This window comes from Phalangium opilio, unplaced genomic scaffold (genome assembly GCF_054372755.1).
Source record: "Phalangium opilio isolate 3A_F unplaced genomic scaffold, DU_Popi_V2 ptg000089l_1, whole genome shotgun sequence".
In the NCBI taxonomy this organism is placed as follows: domain Eukaryota; kingdom Metazoa; phylum Arthropoda; class Arachnida; order Opiliones; family Phalangiidae; genus Phalangium; species Phalangium opilio.
Genome location: NW_028324194.1, coordinates 7,759,709 through 7,774,287, shown reverse-complemented (window position 1 = coordinate 7,774,287; position 14,579 = coordinate 7,759,709). Strand labels below are relative to the sequence as shown.

Here is a 14,579-nt window from a genome sequence, read left to right as displayed (position 1 = left end):
TTAGAGCAAGGAGGCTTGAAAGCATGCGAGAGAATGTACACTTTCCGTGAGTGAGTAGCGGTAACCATGGCAACCGGGGAACGGCGCAGTACCGTTTTAGGAACGGGGGACTCCGATTCTCCCCTCTTAAACGGGACTTACGAGGCTACCGCCCCCTTTTCGGAGGGTTGGTCTGTCAAGGCTATGGAGCGCGTTCGACGACAGGGAATGTCAGCCACTAGATAAAGGCCGCCGACAGGTTATGGCAGCGCCCACAGACAGAAATAACTCTCGTAAATCCTGTATACATTCTCCTTACTCGGGGTGACCAAATTCTCCTTCAGTGTCCCCCCCCCTTCTAAAACTGGTACCGAGCTTTGGTTCGGTATTAGAGTTCCACACATGCGCAATCGGCGCAACAGAGAGGGAAAACAAAAAGAGAGGATTGTTTACGGCCTGTATTCTTAGCGGATCACGTGAAGTATGGCTCCTCGGCTGTGCACCGAGGTAGGTGCGCGTGAGAGATATCAGATACCTTCCGTTTTTGTGTCTCCTTCTTGTATGTGCTCACTGCTGGCAGAGATGAACAATATTGAGACTCTAGAATGGGGAGCAAAAAGTTAATTACCAAAAACCCACCGTTAATTTTAAATGCATTTTCAAGGTTTCAATTGTTGAAGTGATAAGCCTTTTACTTTTGATATTTATTTCAGAAAATTGTTGGTTTGCTTGTATGAGCTGTTACAATTCGTTAATTTCAGATCAGGTCGATTTTTCTCGGATTTAATTACAAAATAGACTAATACGAATATACATGCAGGGAAACAAGCTTCCAGGGTCAAGCCTCCATGCTGGATAATTTCTCTCACGCCACGATACACCACTAAAGGCACGACAGAGTTGGCTAGCTTGGACTGCTTATAGTGGTGTCTAGTGGCGTGAGTGAAATTATGCAGTATTTAGGCGTGCCACTGGAAGTATGTTTTCCTGCATGTAATATTCGTATTGGTCTATATTGGAGCGATCTCAGAGCAGTATTTCATTTAACACTAAAAACGGGTGTCAGGTCACAAGGGCCTGCCGGCTCTGAAGAATAAAGGAATTCACTATCAGCTAGTTTTGATAATCGAAGCATGTAGTTTAAAACAAATGAAATGAAAACAGCATACCAGGTTTGAAATAGTGGAGATTAAATTTCTTCATCACTAATAAACACCCCAATAGAGTCTCCCTGACCACGATAAAACAAGACGGGAACCGTTTTATTAAAGGGATAGAACCAAGTTTTTTCATCTAGTATAAACTGCATTTGGTTACATATAAAAAAGTATGCCTAAAATTATGTGGTGTACGTAAAAAGTCTGAAAAAAGATTTTAATTACGGAAAAAGAACGTTATAAGTTTAAAAATTTAAACTATACATGGGCACCCGCCAACTTGTTTAGTCCCGTTGTTTCGTCACAACGGTATGCGATCCTATTGGAAGGGAAAAAACTGGAATGCTTCCACCGATTTTAGCTTCTGCAGTAGGATTTTTTTTTTGTTACTTTTTGTACTGGGGAAGCAGCGCATATTTGAGAAGACGTTTGTAAACATAATTCTGAATTTTCATATTTATTATCCATTGTTCTCGTAACTCTTGGTTACGTTGTAGAGTAATTATGATAGCGATTTGTCAAAATTGTCACAGGTAATGTCCAAAACACCACATTTTTACGCTATTTTGGCAAAGGCTTAGCTTCCATATATAATAATGGTATGGCTTTATTTTAGCCTAATGGCCCTAATCTAAGCTTCAACACATTTTTATTTGTAATTAAACCTTGTAAAACTACTACTTTGAATCCCAAAATTACAGTAAAAACTATTTACCTTTCTTTATAACTTTCAAATCATCGGTATCGAAATGAAAAATATGAAGTTGGCAATTTTGGCGAAAATGCAGAATAGTATAAAAAGTACTTTTAGGAGTAAATCTACCATATTTCCGTGTGAGAGGAGGGTAGCGGGGTAATGTAGGTGTTTCGCTCGTGTTTTTGCCAAACTACTGTAGAGGGGGCAGTGATCGGAGCGGTGCCGAAAACTAATACTTTTAAAAACTAATTAAAAATAGTTAAGTTATTAAAACTATCAATATATATATATTTTTGAAAACGTAATTTTAGGTTCTATCTGATTTAAAAAAATGAAAGCTTTTCATTAGTGGTCAAAAGATCGATTCTATCCCTTTAAGGGTTTCGCGCCTTTACCGTATTTCATTGCTCAGCCCGTCCGCTGCTAATTGCATTAATACTTAAAAACCTGTCCGAAATTTCCAAAAAATATATACAGTATAATGGATCGCCAATACTACCCCGTTATACAGAAACAAGGATGGTTAAGTATGGAGAAGAAAAAAAGAAGCCATTAAAAGTAAAAGAAAGGACGATTAAGAATAGAGTGGCGTGGAATACGTTGTATAAAGAGATAATTTCTTAGAAATAAACAAATAAATAATTCCAGTAGAATTATTAGGTTTCGCTGCAGAAACACGAAAACCAGCCTGCCAGCCAGAATGAGATAAAGCAATACTTTAGCCCTACAAAAAAAATATAAATCAGCGAAAAGTAAAAATTTATATTAATATTTAAAAACAAACATTAATTTCGGTCAAATCACGTGGCAATAAATCAAAATCCTTCAACCGCCATTAAAAGGGGTAAACTCCAGTTAAACCAAAAGTAAAATTTACTTGAGAACGTTGCATAATGATGCCATACTATGTTTCAAATATTAGATAAACTTAGATAATTTTTCAATCGTATCTAAACTCTAGAAAACTGAACTTTGACGACAAAAAAAAGATAGAGGTGTATTTCAATAAACTATTTTGAAGTGGCATTCCAAGGTTACTACTGAACGAAATATCAGTTCTCAATTTAAAGGTAAAGTCAAGTAGCATTACATTATACTTTAAAAGAACGGCCTTTTTCTAAATATAGAAGATAAAATGTTAAAAAATAAAATGATCTCTTATTACAAAATAATTAGCATTTAATTAGTCTTAAAAACAATCAAGGACTACTGCGACATCCACCATTGTTTTAATGGCGTCTGCTAAATCGAACCTCTTAGCCCTACCTCTTTCAGCCTGTGAATTGAATTCAACCAATCCCCTAGGGGTAAGGGGTTCGATTTAGCAGACGCCATTAAACCAATGACGGATAGCGCAGTAGTCCTCGTCATGTTTTAAGCTTTGTCCACATTGAACTCGCGCTCGCGTGTCCGCGCCTTCGTCTATTCGCATCTTCGCAACAGATCACGAAAAACATTTGTACTTCTGTTCTGATACACGCAAAAATTTGCTTTTCCAATGGGAAAAGCAGAATGCTGAGAGCCAATAAAGTTTGAGCAATCATTGCGCCATCTGCAGCCGTTCTCCATCGACGTTGTCCAAGGAGTAAAACGAAACTAATCGCCCCAGCTTTCCTCTCGTCTGCGATTGGTGCTTTTCTCGCGAAGGCGCGAAATTCTTAGCCTATTCGCGAGAAATTTGTATCTTCGCGAAGTGAGGACGCAAAGTAGCGAAAATCCAATGTGGACAGTAGCGCGATCTTGCAAACAAACAAAGCGAAGATGCGAACTCGCAAATGTGTCAGTCTGGACAGGCCTTAAGACTAATTAAATGCTATTTATTTTTAATTAGTGATCATTTAATCTTTTATATATTTAATTCCTTTTATATTTAGAAAAAGGCCGTTCATTTAAGCTATAATCTTATGTTACTTGGCCCATTCCTTTAAAACATTGTAGAGCGTTTCAGAAAACGTAACTAAAGATAGAACAAGGCTGGGTTTGAGGAAGAAGAACGCCTCTATTGCAGGGGTATTGCGCAAGCGTTAACTTTATTGATTAGAATTGACTAGTTTCAAACGCAGCCATTACGATCTGTCTGGAACTTACTTCCCAGTTCTCCTAAACCCACGCGCCATCAAGGATGATGGGGGCTTCAACCTTCGCTATCTTATCGCCAATGGCTGCGCCCATATTTTGGCGCGAAAATAGTGCGGGTAACCGGAGAATGGTAATGTTTATCTCAGATTCTCTCACCATCCGTTACGTGTGCTTAAAAATTTCTAACCAAGAACACAAACCAGTACCAGTTGGAACTTTGTCGGTGAATGTGATACACTGAGGAATGGATGGCAAATGGGGAGGTTGTGATTTTTGATTTTGTTATTTTTCAAATTCAAAAGTATTAGAGTTATTATTTAAAATTATTTTACCTATTTTAAGAGTCACCTCGAAGTGGAGAAAATACAGTTCAAGGTCCGGTATGGTATTTAATGATATTTTTAGTTTAAATTAAATTAAATATAATTAGAGAGTATTTAAATGTTGTAACAAGAATTGTTTGTAATAATAAGAGGGCTAAACTTTACTTCAGCTCGCGCATTCAAAATACAGTTTTTTCAATAAATATCATTTATTCAAGGTTAATTATAGGATAATTAGTTAAAATTAAGGTGCGGAAATTAATTAAAATATATATTTTCCATGTTTTTCTATATTTTACCCTTTATATTAAAGGTTAGGTTAGGTTAGGCTAGGCTAGGCTAGGCTAGGTTTGGTTAGTTTTGATTAGGATAGGTTGGGTTAGGTTTGGTTAGGTTAGGTTTGGTTAGGTTAGGTTAGGTTAGGTTTGGTTAGGCTAGGTTAGGTTTGGTTAGTTTTGATTAGGATAGGTTGGGTTAGGTTGGGTTAGGTTAGGTTAGGTTGGGTTAGGTTAGGTTAGGTTTGGTTTGGTTTGGTTTGGTTTGGTTTGGTTTGGTTAGGTTGGGTTAGGTTTGGTTTGGTTAGTTTTGATTAGGTTAGGTTAAGTTGGGTTAGGTTAGGTTTGGTTTGGTTAGTTTTGATTAGGTTAGGTTAGGTTGGGTTAGGTTAGGTTGGGTTAGATTTTTACATATTTTATGGTATTTGGTGGCTAGGAAGAAGGAACTGGTCGGGTTTTTATGGTAGTGAAAATATTGATTAAAATAGTTTCCGCGACTTAAATTTAATTAATTATCATATAATTAACCTCCAAGAAATGATATTTATTGGAAAAACTGCATTTTGAATGAGCGAGCTAAAGTAAAGTTTTTCCGATTTCGACTCGTCGAAAATGTTCCAAAGGTTGCAGAGTTTTATAGCTGATCCCTTATTTTTAATTAGCATTTTCCTACCGTTTATGAGTTAAGATTGAAGTATTTTAGGGACGGCCCCTTAATTTTAATAATAAGTAACAAACTGAAAGACAATTCTAATTAAAATTAAAGGGGTAATCATAAAAACCGTTCGATCAGAATTTTAGGATGGCGCAATGCGAATTTAATTTAAGGGGGCATTCGTAAATCAGTCCAAGCTACGGTTCTAAACCGTTAAATTATTTACCTGGGTAACTGTAATTTACGATTTTCTCGGGTAAAATGGTAAATACCTTCGTCATTACCGCGGTTATTTACCACCACCGAATTCTTATTTCTTTAGCCTAGAAAAAGCTCCATGTTTTAAACCGTGCTACAGCTATAAAAAGTGCATGTAATTTTCATTATTTAACTTAAAATTATTAATATTTAATTTATTTTTGAATTTTGGTAAATGACCTTGAAAGCTGTAATTTACCATTTTCCAAAATTATCGTAATTTTCGAAGCATGACCTTGAAAACGGTGACCCTAAAACTTAACTAAAATGTCATAGAACCTTCCTATTCAACTCAAAATCGCCCAAAGACCATGCCCATAATTTCTTACAGATCAAGAAGTGAAATCTAGTTTATTAGAGAGAAGTTATAAATTCGCTACATTCCCAGCTTTATCTCCAGTCCAAACGTAGCCTGTCCGGAGTTAATCCCCCCCCCCCGCCTCTAAATTACAACCAGCATCTCATTGGTTCTTGAAACTCACGTCAGCGCGACGCGAATGACGAAAATTACAGTCATATTTTCCGACTAAGGAGAGGCTGCGAAATAGCCCGCGGGCTCCTTTTACGTCCCCCGTTGTATTTTGAAAGGGGGATTAAGACTATGGCGCGCGAATACTTAGGCACTTTCTCCCTAGTAAACTAGATATCGCTTCTTGTACAGATATTGTTGCATCATCGCAAACCTAGAACTTATTAATTAATTAATTTATAATTAAAATAATTTCAGATAGTTGTTGAGGCGCCAAGACCACCTTCACCCAAAACTCCGGACTTTTCCATAGACAATTCAAGCTCAAAATCTAAATAACTAAATTTAGGCCTAAATAATAATTGTTACATACTTCGAAATATTTTTATATCATTGACCATTACGAAACCATTGTCTTATAGTTAGCTTTAATATTCTTGTTAACTATCAGGGCTTTTATAAAATTAACGCGAAAATGGGTTCTTTATTGTCCGGAAATCCTGGTCCAAGTAGTTCAAGCGCAGGTAAATGCTAACGCGCACGCGCTGTGATATCAGATCAGAAGTATATGATAATTTTTATAGAGAAGTGAGCCTAATATCAACCTAAATTCTGTAAACACTAATTTAGTTGTGATATGGGTGGATTATTTTCAAGAGATCCATTAGGACCTAAGTTATGCGGAGGTAAATACATTAAATTATATTAGAAGTATGTTATTATTGTTTTAGGGAAGTGTTCTAAGGTATATGAATACATTTATTTTCCATATTTTTCGAAGTTGGGCACCGGACGGTATATGGACAACAAATACGTTTAAAATACTTAATTGTAATTACTTAAAATAAATTGCTACATTTCTCTTAAAAAATAGTTATATACTTCTGATTTGGTGATATAAATAGAAAATTCTATATTAATATTATATTTTTTGTCGTTTTTTTTTCTTTGAACAGGGAGTGTGGTTGGCCCAGTAAGAATTTTAGCAATAAAATAATTAATTAATTAGCAATACTATACGTATTGCTAATTAACTAAAATAATTAACGGTTTCATCGCAGTACCGCGTTGAAGCCCCTAAACCTCCCACACCGGATGATGATAGTGACAAAGAAGATGTACCACCAGTAAAAAGAACATCCAATTCGAATGAAAATGAGGATGAAGGCGGTTAAAGATAATTAGGATTGTTGTTTTCATAAATAAAATTATTTTTAAAATTGTTTGAATGTTTTTGCTACTTAAAAAGAAATTTACCGCAAAAATAATACTAATAATAATAGTGGTAGAATGTCTGTCTACTGCGTGAGCGACCCGGGTTCGATCCCCGGGCTGACCTGAAAATTTTTTTAATTAATATAAAATCTCTAACCGACCTCAGTTATCCCTATTGGTGGGTTGAGGTACTATAGTATAGAGTTCCTTTTAAGCTAAAATCTGACGATAACGAAAGCAACAACCCCGGCCACTACTACTACTACTACTACTACTACTACTACTACTACGGCTCAGGTCAAACTAAGAGCCTCATCGTATACTACGATGTGGCTAAAAACTAAGACTTTTGCTAGGTTAGGTTAGGTTATATGAACAGACCTAGCTTTGCCATAGAATTAAGTGTGTGTGTGTGTGTGTGTGTGTGTGTGTGTGTGCTCGTGGCCCGGGTATACGAAAAACAAGAGAGGATAGAAACAGATTATGGCAATAGACCATTTCGACGTGACTAAGAGGGAAACCCATAAAGGAGTAAAACTCTGCAGTCCATCTCCATTTTCGGCGCCTGCCCTGTAGTCGTTTATTGTATCATAAGATTGAGAGTGCGCAGAAACGGTAATGTATCAATCCCCTTGTATGTCCCGATACTGATGGCTGCCTACCCCTCTTTTTACGTCGAAAAGGTCTATCGTAACGTGAAAAAATTGCGAGTTAAAGTACATAATCGTTTCCTGACTTCGAATAAACTTAAAACAAATTTCCTGAGACCCTTTTCAAGAAAAGAGCCACGTAGGGAAAGAATTCACCTGGGTTCATCGCGGCAACCCTAAAATTTTGGTTTAATTTGATGGATAGCTGTATCGAAGCCGATTTGTTGAAAGTGTATAGATTTAAAATATTTTCTTTAAACACGTTTTCATTAGGTTGACGCGGCGGACGAAGTAAAACATGAATACTGAACACATATGAAAGTTTTAATTTGCGTGACTTGTTTTTCGCGTGCAAGACAAACTAACCTAACTAACTAAACAACTTGTGTTTAGCGCGTAACAAACAATTTTTAATCAGTTACTATCTCTTTAGTATGTTTCGAAGTTTACCATATATAAAAGATAAGCAAGAAAACCTTAATTGTTTCTATTGAAGTTAAGCTTATCGGGGTATGATATCAGGTGTTTAATAAATTAAAAAAAAATCCTTTTTAAAGGCCAACTTCCAGCGAAAAGGGTTCTAACGAACTGAAAACCGAGCATCGAGACTAACAATGGAGCGACCGTGCCGATTTTCGAATCCCCGCTGGGGTAAAAGATGGAAGGGTTCTCGCTAACTGAAAGCCGTGCAATGTGGTTCTAGCGAACAAAAGATGAACAATAGAAATCCTTCTAAATTTATTTCCTCTCGAATTTTTGCTTTCCCCTGAAGGAAATTCTCTATTGTGTATCTTCAGTTCGATAGAACCACATTGCACGGCTTTCAGTTAGCTAGAACCCTATAGAACAACGGCTTTCAGTTAGCTAGAACCCTATAGAACAACGGCTTTCAGTTAGCTAGAACCCTATAGAACAACGGCTTTCAGTTAGCTAGAACCCTATAGAACAACGGCTTTCAGTTAGCTAGAACCCTATAGAACAACGGCTTTCAGTTAGCTAGAACCCTTCCATCTTTTACCCCAGAGGGGGTTCGAAAATACGAACGAACGGTCGCTCCATTGTTAGTCTCTATGCTCGGTTTTCAGTTCGCTAGAACTCTTTTCGATGGAAGTCGGCCTTTAACGGCACCGCTGTTGAATACTGCGTTCTACTATGCATTTGAATTAATGTTTTCTGCATTAAGCGTGGTCTTTACTCTTTTTGAATTTCATTCTCTATCAAAGACCCTACCTACCATTTCTTATCAATCGTTTTTTAGCCATATCGTAGTATACGATAGGCTCTTAGTTTGACCCGAGCCGTCCGTAGTAGTAGTAGTAGTAGTGGCCGGGGTTGTCGCTTCGTTATCGTCAGATTTTAGCTTAAAATGTCGGGGTGATGTGGGGTGGGGTACCTCTTAATCTGTGGGGTCGGAAACTTTTGAATTTTTATCTGTGGAGTCGGATACTTATGAATTTGTATGTTTGGGGTTTTTATATTTATTTTCTTTTTATGTATGTGCTAATTAAATAGATAACGATTTTCCCCGTTTTTCGTTCTCGTTCGGTAGCTATCGTCATCTATGTTATGTTTGACTGGAACGTTTTGGCGGTTAATTCAAATGTGGGTTTAGATAGAGCTAACATAGTGTTAAATGAGCGTTATGCGTTTGATCATTTTAGCATTGCTAAAGGTAATTCGAGGGGATAATCACTAAAATGCGTAATCACTATAACTAAACTTTCTCTTTCAAAAGTTTCTGGGCATAAGTCCTTGTTAGAAATTTATAAGAAGCGATAAGTGTGCATCGGCATAAGTCTATGTTGTAAACTCATCGAGGGGATTATCACTAAAAACTATCTGTTCTTCGATTCGCCGGAATATTAGAATTACAGCATAAGTAAATTTATACGGTTATAATTTAATCACTGTTTAGAGTAGGGAATCGAGGGGCTATTCACTCTGATTTTATGCACGGTAAATAATTTAAGCATTGAAAAAGATAGCGCTATTCACTCATTAGGATAAGGTATAGAGGGGTTATCCACTCATTAGGGTAGGGTATAGAGGGGCTATTCACTCGTACGATATGGCTACTATTACGAGCCCTTGGGCCGTCTTGTTAATCTCTCTTCCGTCGTTCTCGATGTAGCTCGAGCTGTAAGCATCTAGCATTACGAAGTATAAGTAATGTCAAACTAATCATGTAACATCTATATCTATATAAATCAAAGTCCTGACTGACTGATAATCAAGGCCCAGCCCAAACCGCTTGCCCTAGAAGGCTGAAAATTTGCAGGAACGTTACTCACAAGTAATAGGCGCGTACTAAGAAAGATTTTTCCAATTTGCCGCCATCTTAATAAATGGCGCCCAGAAATGTAAAAACATTTCTCTATGCAACAACGTCCGCGCGTTTCAACCGATTTCGCAAATATTTAGTGCACTGTTTTCCTTTAACCTATAGACGGGCTGAATGGTCTTTTGGGTTCGATTTGTTGCCATCTTTGTAAATGGCGGCCAAAAACTGAAAAACCCTTCTTTATGGAATAATGTCCGCGTGTAAAGTAATAATGAAAAAATGCATCCCTAGGGGCTGACGGGCAACGCCGAGTGCCTTCTCTCCTAGGGTGCTACAAAAATATTAGTCGAATCAGTTAAATCTACCCATTCTTTATATCATTTTGATGGAAGTTCTTATTATACACGCGAGCGACGCCGCGGGAATAACAGCTAGTATCTTATAAACTTATGATTTTAGCGAATAAATTCATGGTTATTGCTATAGACACTCGATTCTTCAAATTAAGTTTAATCATTTGGTTCCAACTTTATTCGTTTGTGGGGCACTATTGTCTCATACATTTCGTCATCCAAATCCTCAAGAAAAACATTCATAAAACATACATTTGAATAAATTCGTTGAACGTATCATAAGTAACACTATTACAATAAGTATGATAAGCATTACTGGCGAAAATCAGGTTTTACTCAGAACCCTCCCCCATTTTATTGGTTCTTTTGCAGTTCATACTCATTGTTCTTAAGTAAGTCTGGCGGTGAAACTATTTATTTAAACTTACAGTGCTCTCAAGCTCTGTTCTGTCAAAACCATGGCTTGTTGTGGTGGGTAATATAAAATCTTCATCGTCTGACAATAACGATAGTATTGAGATTAAAAGATTGTTTACGTTTCAACGAGGAGGGGTGGGAAGGAAGGCCCAAGGGCGGAAATAAGCACAGGACACTGGACATTGACCAATAAAATTTTAAAATGTCCCATATATTTTTTTGGGTAAAAACTAAGGGGGTCACTGGACGGTTGACCAGTAAATTATTCCGACGTTTTGACAGCTTGACTATGAAGACGCGACGCAATTTTTGCGCACTTCAGTGGTCAATGTCCTATACATTTTCCAGTCAAAGGGGGTACCACTGGACACATGTTCTATAAACATTTTTTTTTTTTCATTTCCGGCCCTGGGAAGGCCTAGTTAATGGAATAGGTTGCAGCATTGCTGTAGAAGCATAGCCCAATCGATCACGCACTCAAGGACGCAAGCAGCGTGCGTGATCGAGTGGGCTATGGTAGAGCCAACTGAAAATAATTTTTTTCAGAGGCTTCATGTATTTGCCAAAACCAGAATAAGGAATAGGATAAGCAATTTGCCATGGTTTAAACATGGATAAAGAATACGCGTGAGGAAATTTGATTTCGCGCTATAGGATAGGCAACTCCCTATCTCGAACGACAGCTTATTCTGTATATACTCCGTTACAACATCGGTTGTCAGCACGCGCAAAGCTAGGTCTCTATGCAACCTACGCGTGAAATTGCCTACAGCCTACTACACGTATTTCAAACTAAGGCCTAGAGGTCCGTGCACTCGAGCTATAAAAAACTCGCGCATATTTTAAATCCTGAAGTTTTTTGTCTCTTGTCAGCACGCACAAAGCTAAATTGCATAGAGACCTAGCTTTGCGCGTGCTGACAACCGATGTTGTAACAGAGTATATACAGAATAAGCTGTGGTCTGAGATAGGGAGTTGCCTATCCTATAGCGTGAAAACAGAATTCCTCACGCGCATTCTTTATCCATGGTTTAAACCTACAGAACACAGATCTCTCCCATTCCAAAGACACTTATTAACTTGGACACTCTAATTACAAAACATTTAAAAATGTTTTGATTAACCCATGATTTTTAAAATGGTTCAGTTGACCACCGACCCTCCTCGGGTCTATTTTTAATACCGGTCAAGGCAATTGTAAAACTGAAAATTTTCCCTGATTCAATAGACGAATTCGGAAACCCCATACTCAGAAAACAACTTTCAGGGGCGCTAGCCATATCGGGCCAAATATTTGTAATAACACATCACGGTAGATGGCGCTAAAAGACTTGCTCTTGATATTAATTATTTTTTTAAAAATTTTTCGTGTTATTTTGCGTTTGTATATATACAAATAAATTTGTACCTAAGATCCAAACTTATTTATGCAAAAATTGATATAATTATTATAAGTGCAATTAGTTATTAGTTCTCGTTTTAAAGTGTAGGGGGCGAACGGTTTAAAAAAGTGCACTCTCATGCTGATTGCCTAGACGGACCCGTGAGCAGACGATGCTAATGACTTGGTGCGTAATTCTAGGCAATCAGCATGAGAGTGCGCTTTTTTTAAACCGTTCGCCCCTACACTTTAAAACGAGAACTAATAACTAATTGCACTTATAGTAATTATATCAATTTTGACATAAATAAGTTTGGATCTTAGGTACAAATTTATTTGTATATAGGCCTATACAAACGCAAAATAACACGAAAATTTTTTAAGAAAATAATTAATATCAAGAGCAAGTCTTTTAGCGCCATCTACCGTGATGTGTTATTACAAATATTTGCCCCCCCCCCCGATATGGCTAGCGCCCCTGAAAGTTGTTTTCTGAGTATGGGGTTTCCGAATTCGTCTATTTCTCTGACTTCCCCATTTTAAAATGACTACAAGTTTCACAAACTCAGTGAAATTCATTCTGGGTCTTGATCAGGTTTTTGCCAACCAAAATTAACTAAAAAAAAATGTTTGTCTAATCATTTCATTCTCCCTTTAAAGCTAGGAGTGTATATCCTTGGAATAGAAATTATTTAAAACCACTTTGAATTTCTAAACTGGTTCCTGTCTCTCAATTTTTCCAAATTAATGGGAGATTTACGCACACTTGTCCAAGCAATTAAAAAATTGACCTTTGACCCCTAATATCAATTTCCAAGACTGTTTAACACTACAAAGACTCAGTAAATAAAAATAAACCTTCGTCGTTTTCCACCATGATATTGCCATGGATGAAGGATGCGCGTGAAAAACATTCGTCGCTCAACAGGATGTGCAACTCCCTATACTAAAATGTAGACAAGTCTATACTAGCGCCGCCTGGCTATCAGCGCTGGAAACCCTCGTGGGAAAAATAAAAAAATACTGGACACGAGAAAAAAAACACGCGCTACCGTCGATTTTTTTCCTTAGCGTCGTCTGCTAGAAGCAAAACGGTTGTTTTATTCTTATTTCCTGTATTTTTTATTTTTCCCACGAGGGTTTCCAGCGCCGGTAGGCAGGCGGCGCTAGTATCGACTTGTCTACTTTTTAGTATATAGGGGGTTGCACATCCTGTCGAGCGTCGAATGTTTTTCACGCGCATGCATCATCCATGATATTGCACTTACTGGAAGACATTGTTTCAAAGATATTATTTTTGATCATAGTTATCGGAGGAAAGTTTTGGTTTAATAAAACTGTTGGAACGCTTTGATTCTGGATTTCCAATACATTTGGAGCGTTTTGGTTTATTAATTTAACTGTTTGCAAATTTGAAAAAATAGTTGGACTACAATCCTTTTTAAGCTTCTTGCGAACGTAAGGTGAAACTGCGTTAGCAGCTTCTAATGTTTCTTTGCTGAGAGTGGTACCAATGAAACAATCCGGTGTAAAATGCACGGAACATACAAGACTACTTTGTTTAACGCTAGAAACGTCCATGTTCATGTTAATCGCCCACTTTTCGCGCATGTTTTGGTCTTTTGGAATGGCGTGGAACGACAGACTCTTGTCACTGCTGTTGTTTTTACATCCCGGTGCAGAACAGTAGCGATTTATCTTAAGCCTTGGCTTTTTCTCACGTTTCGTCGGCCTTGCAGACGATTTGACTTCCATTATTATAAGTTAAGGTGGTAAGAACTTGTAAATATGAATTAATTTTACGACTTCATAACTTAAATTTAGTTAGGAGAGTTACAGGAAACAGTAGATTCAAATTAAAACTGTAAATAAATTTGACGAAAGTCGAAACTCGAAAGCCGACAGGGATGCCAGATTGAAAACCTTCAACCCGCCAAAATCAAATTGGAAACAAGCCCAAAAAACCGCCAATCTATATTTCGAAAAGAAGCCCAAAAACTGACTAAGATCTAAACAATCCAGCCCAAAAACAAGCCAAAAATTTCTCGTGAAAATTTGGAATTTGTCTTTCTTTAAGAAATTTCAATGCATATTACATTCTGACACCATTTTTAAAACCAAAAACAAAATTAAACCACTTTATTTAACCATAAATTGACGAATTATAACCCACACAAATGGTTTGACAGTACGATTTGTCAGTTTTTTGGGTATTTTAATGATCTTTGCCTATTGGCGGTATTTTAAGTACAGAAAGCCAAAGAAAAATCCCGACAAGCCCAATTTCCAGCCAACAGCCAACCCTTTTATTTCCAGCCAATATTTTGGAGAAGAAGCCCAATTGGCGGCTATCCAGCCCAATATGGCATCCCTGAAAGCCGAGCAGACGA

The 14,579-nt window shown here is 37.3% G+C and overlaps 1 protein-coding gene and 1 long non-coding RNA gene across 2 annotated transcripts; one reads left to right on the top strand and one right to left on the bottom strand.

Moving 5' to 3' along the window:
• Positions 1-3,739: 3,739 nt before the first annotated feature.
• Positions 3,740-7,115, top strand: LOC149647346 (uncharacterized). The gene is made up of 5 exons (XR_016371809.1): positions 3,740-4,175; positions 4,255-4,292; positions 6,151-6,416; positions 6,849-6,865; positions 6,954-7,115. It is a non-coding gene; the product is annotated as an uncharacterized LOC149647346 (long non-coding RNA).
• A 3,412-nt stretch (positions 7,116-10,527) lies between these two features.
• LOC149647345 (uncharacterized) lies at positions 10,528-14,235 on the bottom strand. The gene is made up of 3 exons (XM_089850194.1): positions 13,458-14,235; positions 10,820-10,887; positions 10,528-10,616 (listed from the first exon to the last, which is right to left on the bottom strand). The coding sequence occupies exons 1-3, from the start codon at positions 13,942-13,944 to the stop codon at positions 10,548-10,550; spliced, it is 624 nt and encodes a 207-aa protein (XP_089706320.1). The 5' UTR covers positions 13,945-14,235; the 3' UTR covers positions 10,528-10,547.
• Positions 14,236-14,579: the final 344 nt, after the last annotated feature.

Bases quoted from the DNA above. Each gene is read 5' to 3' on its own strand.
- LOC149647345 (XM_089850194.1), bottom strand. From the start codon at position 13,944: ATGGAAGTCAAATCGTCTGCAAGGCCGACGAAACGTGAGAAAAAGCCA. The intron at 10,888-13,457 runs GTAAGTGCAATA...CGTTATTGTCAG, and splicing joins CTTTGAAACAATGTCTTCCA to ACGATGAAGATTTTATATTA. The intron at 10,617-10,819 runs GTAAGTTTAAAT...GTTTTTCTTGAG, and splicing joins GAACAGAGCTTGAGAGCACT to GATTTGGATGACGAAATGTA.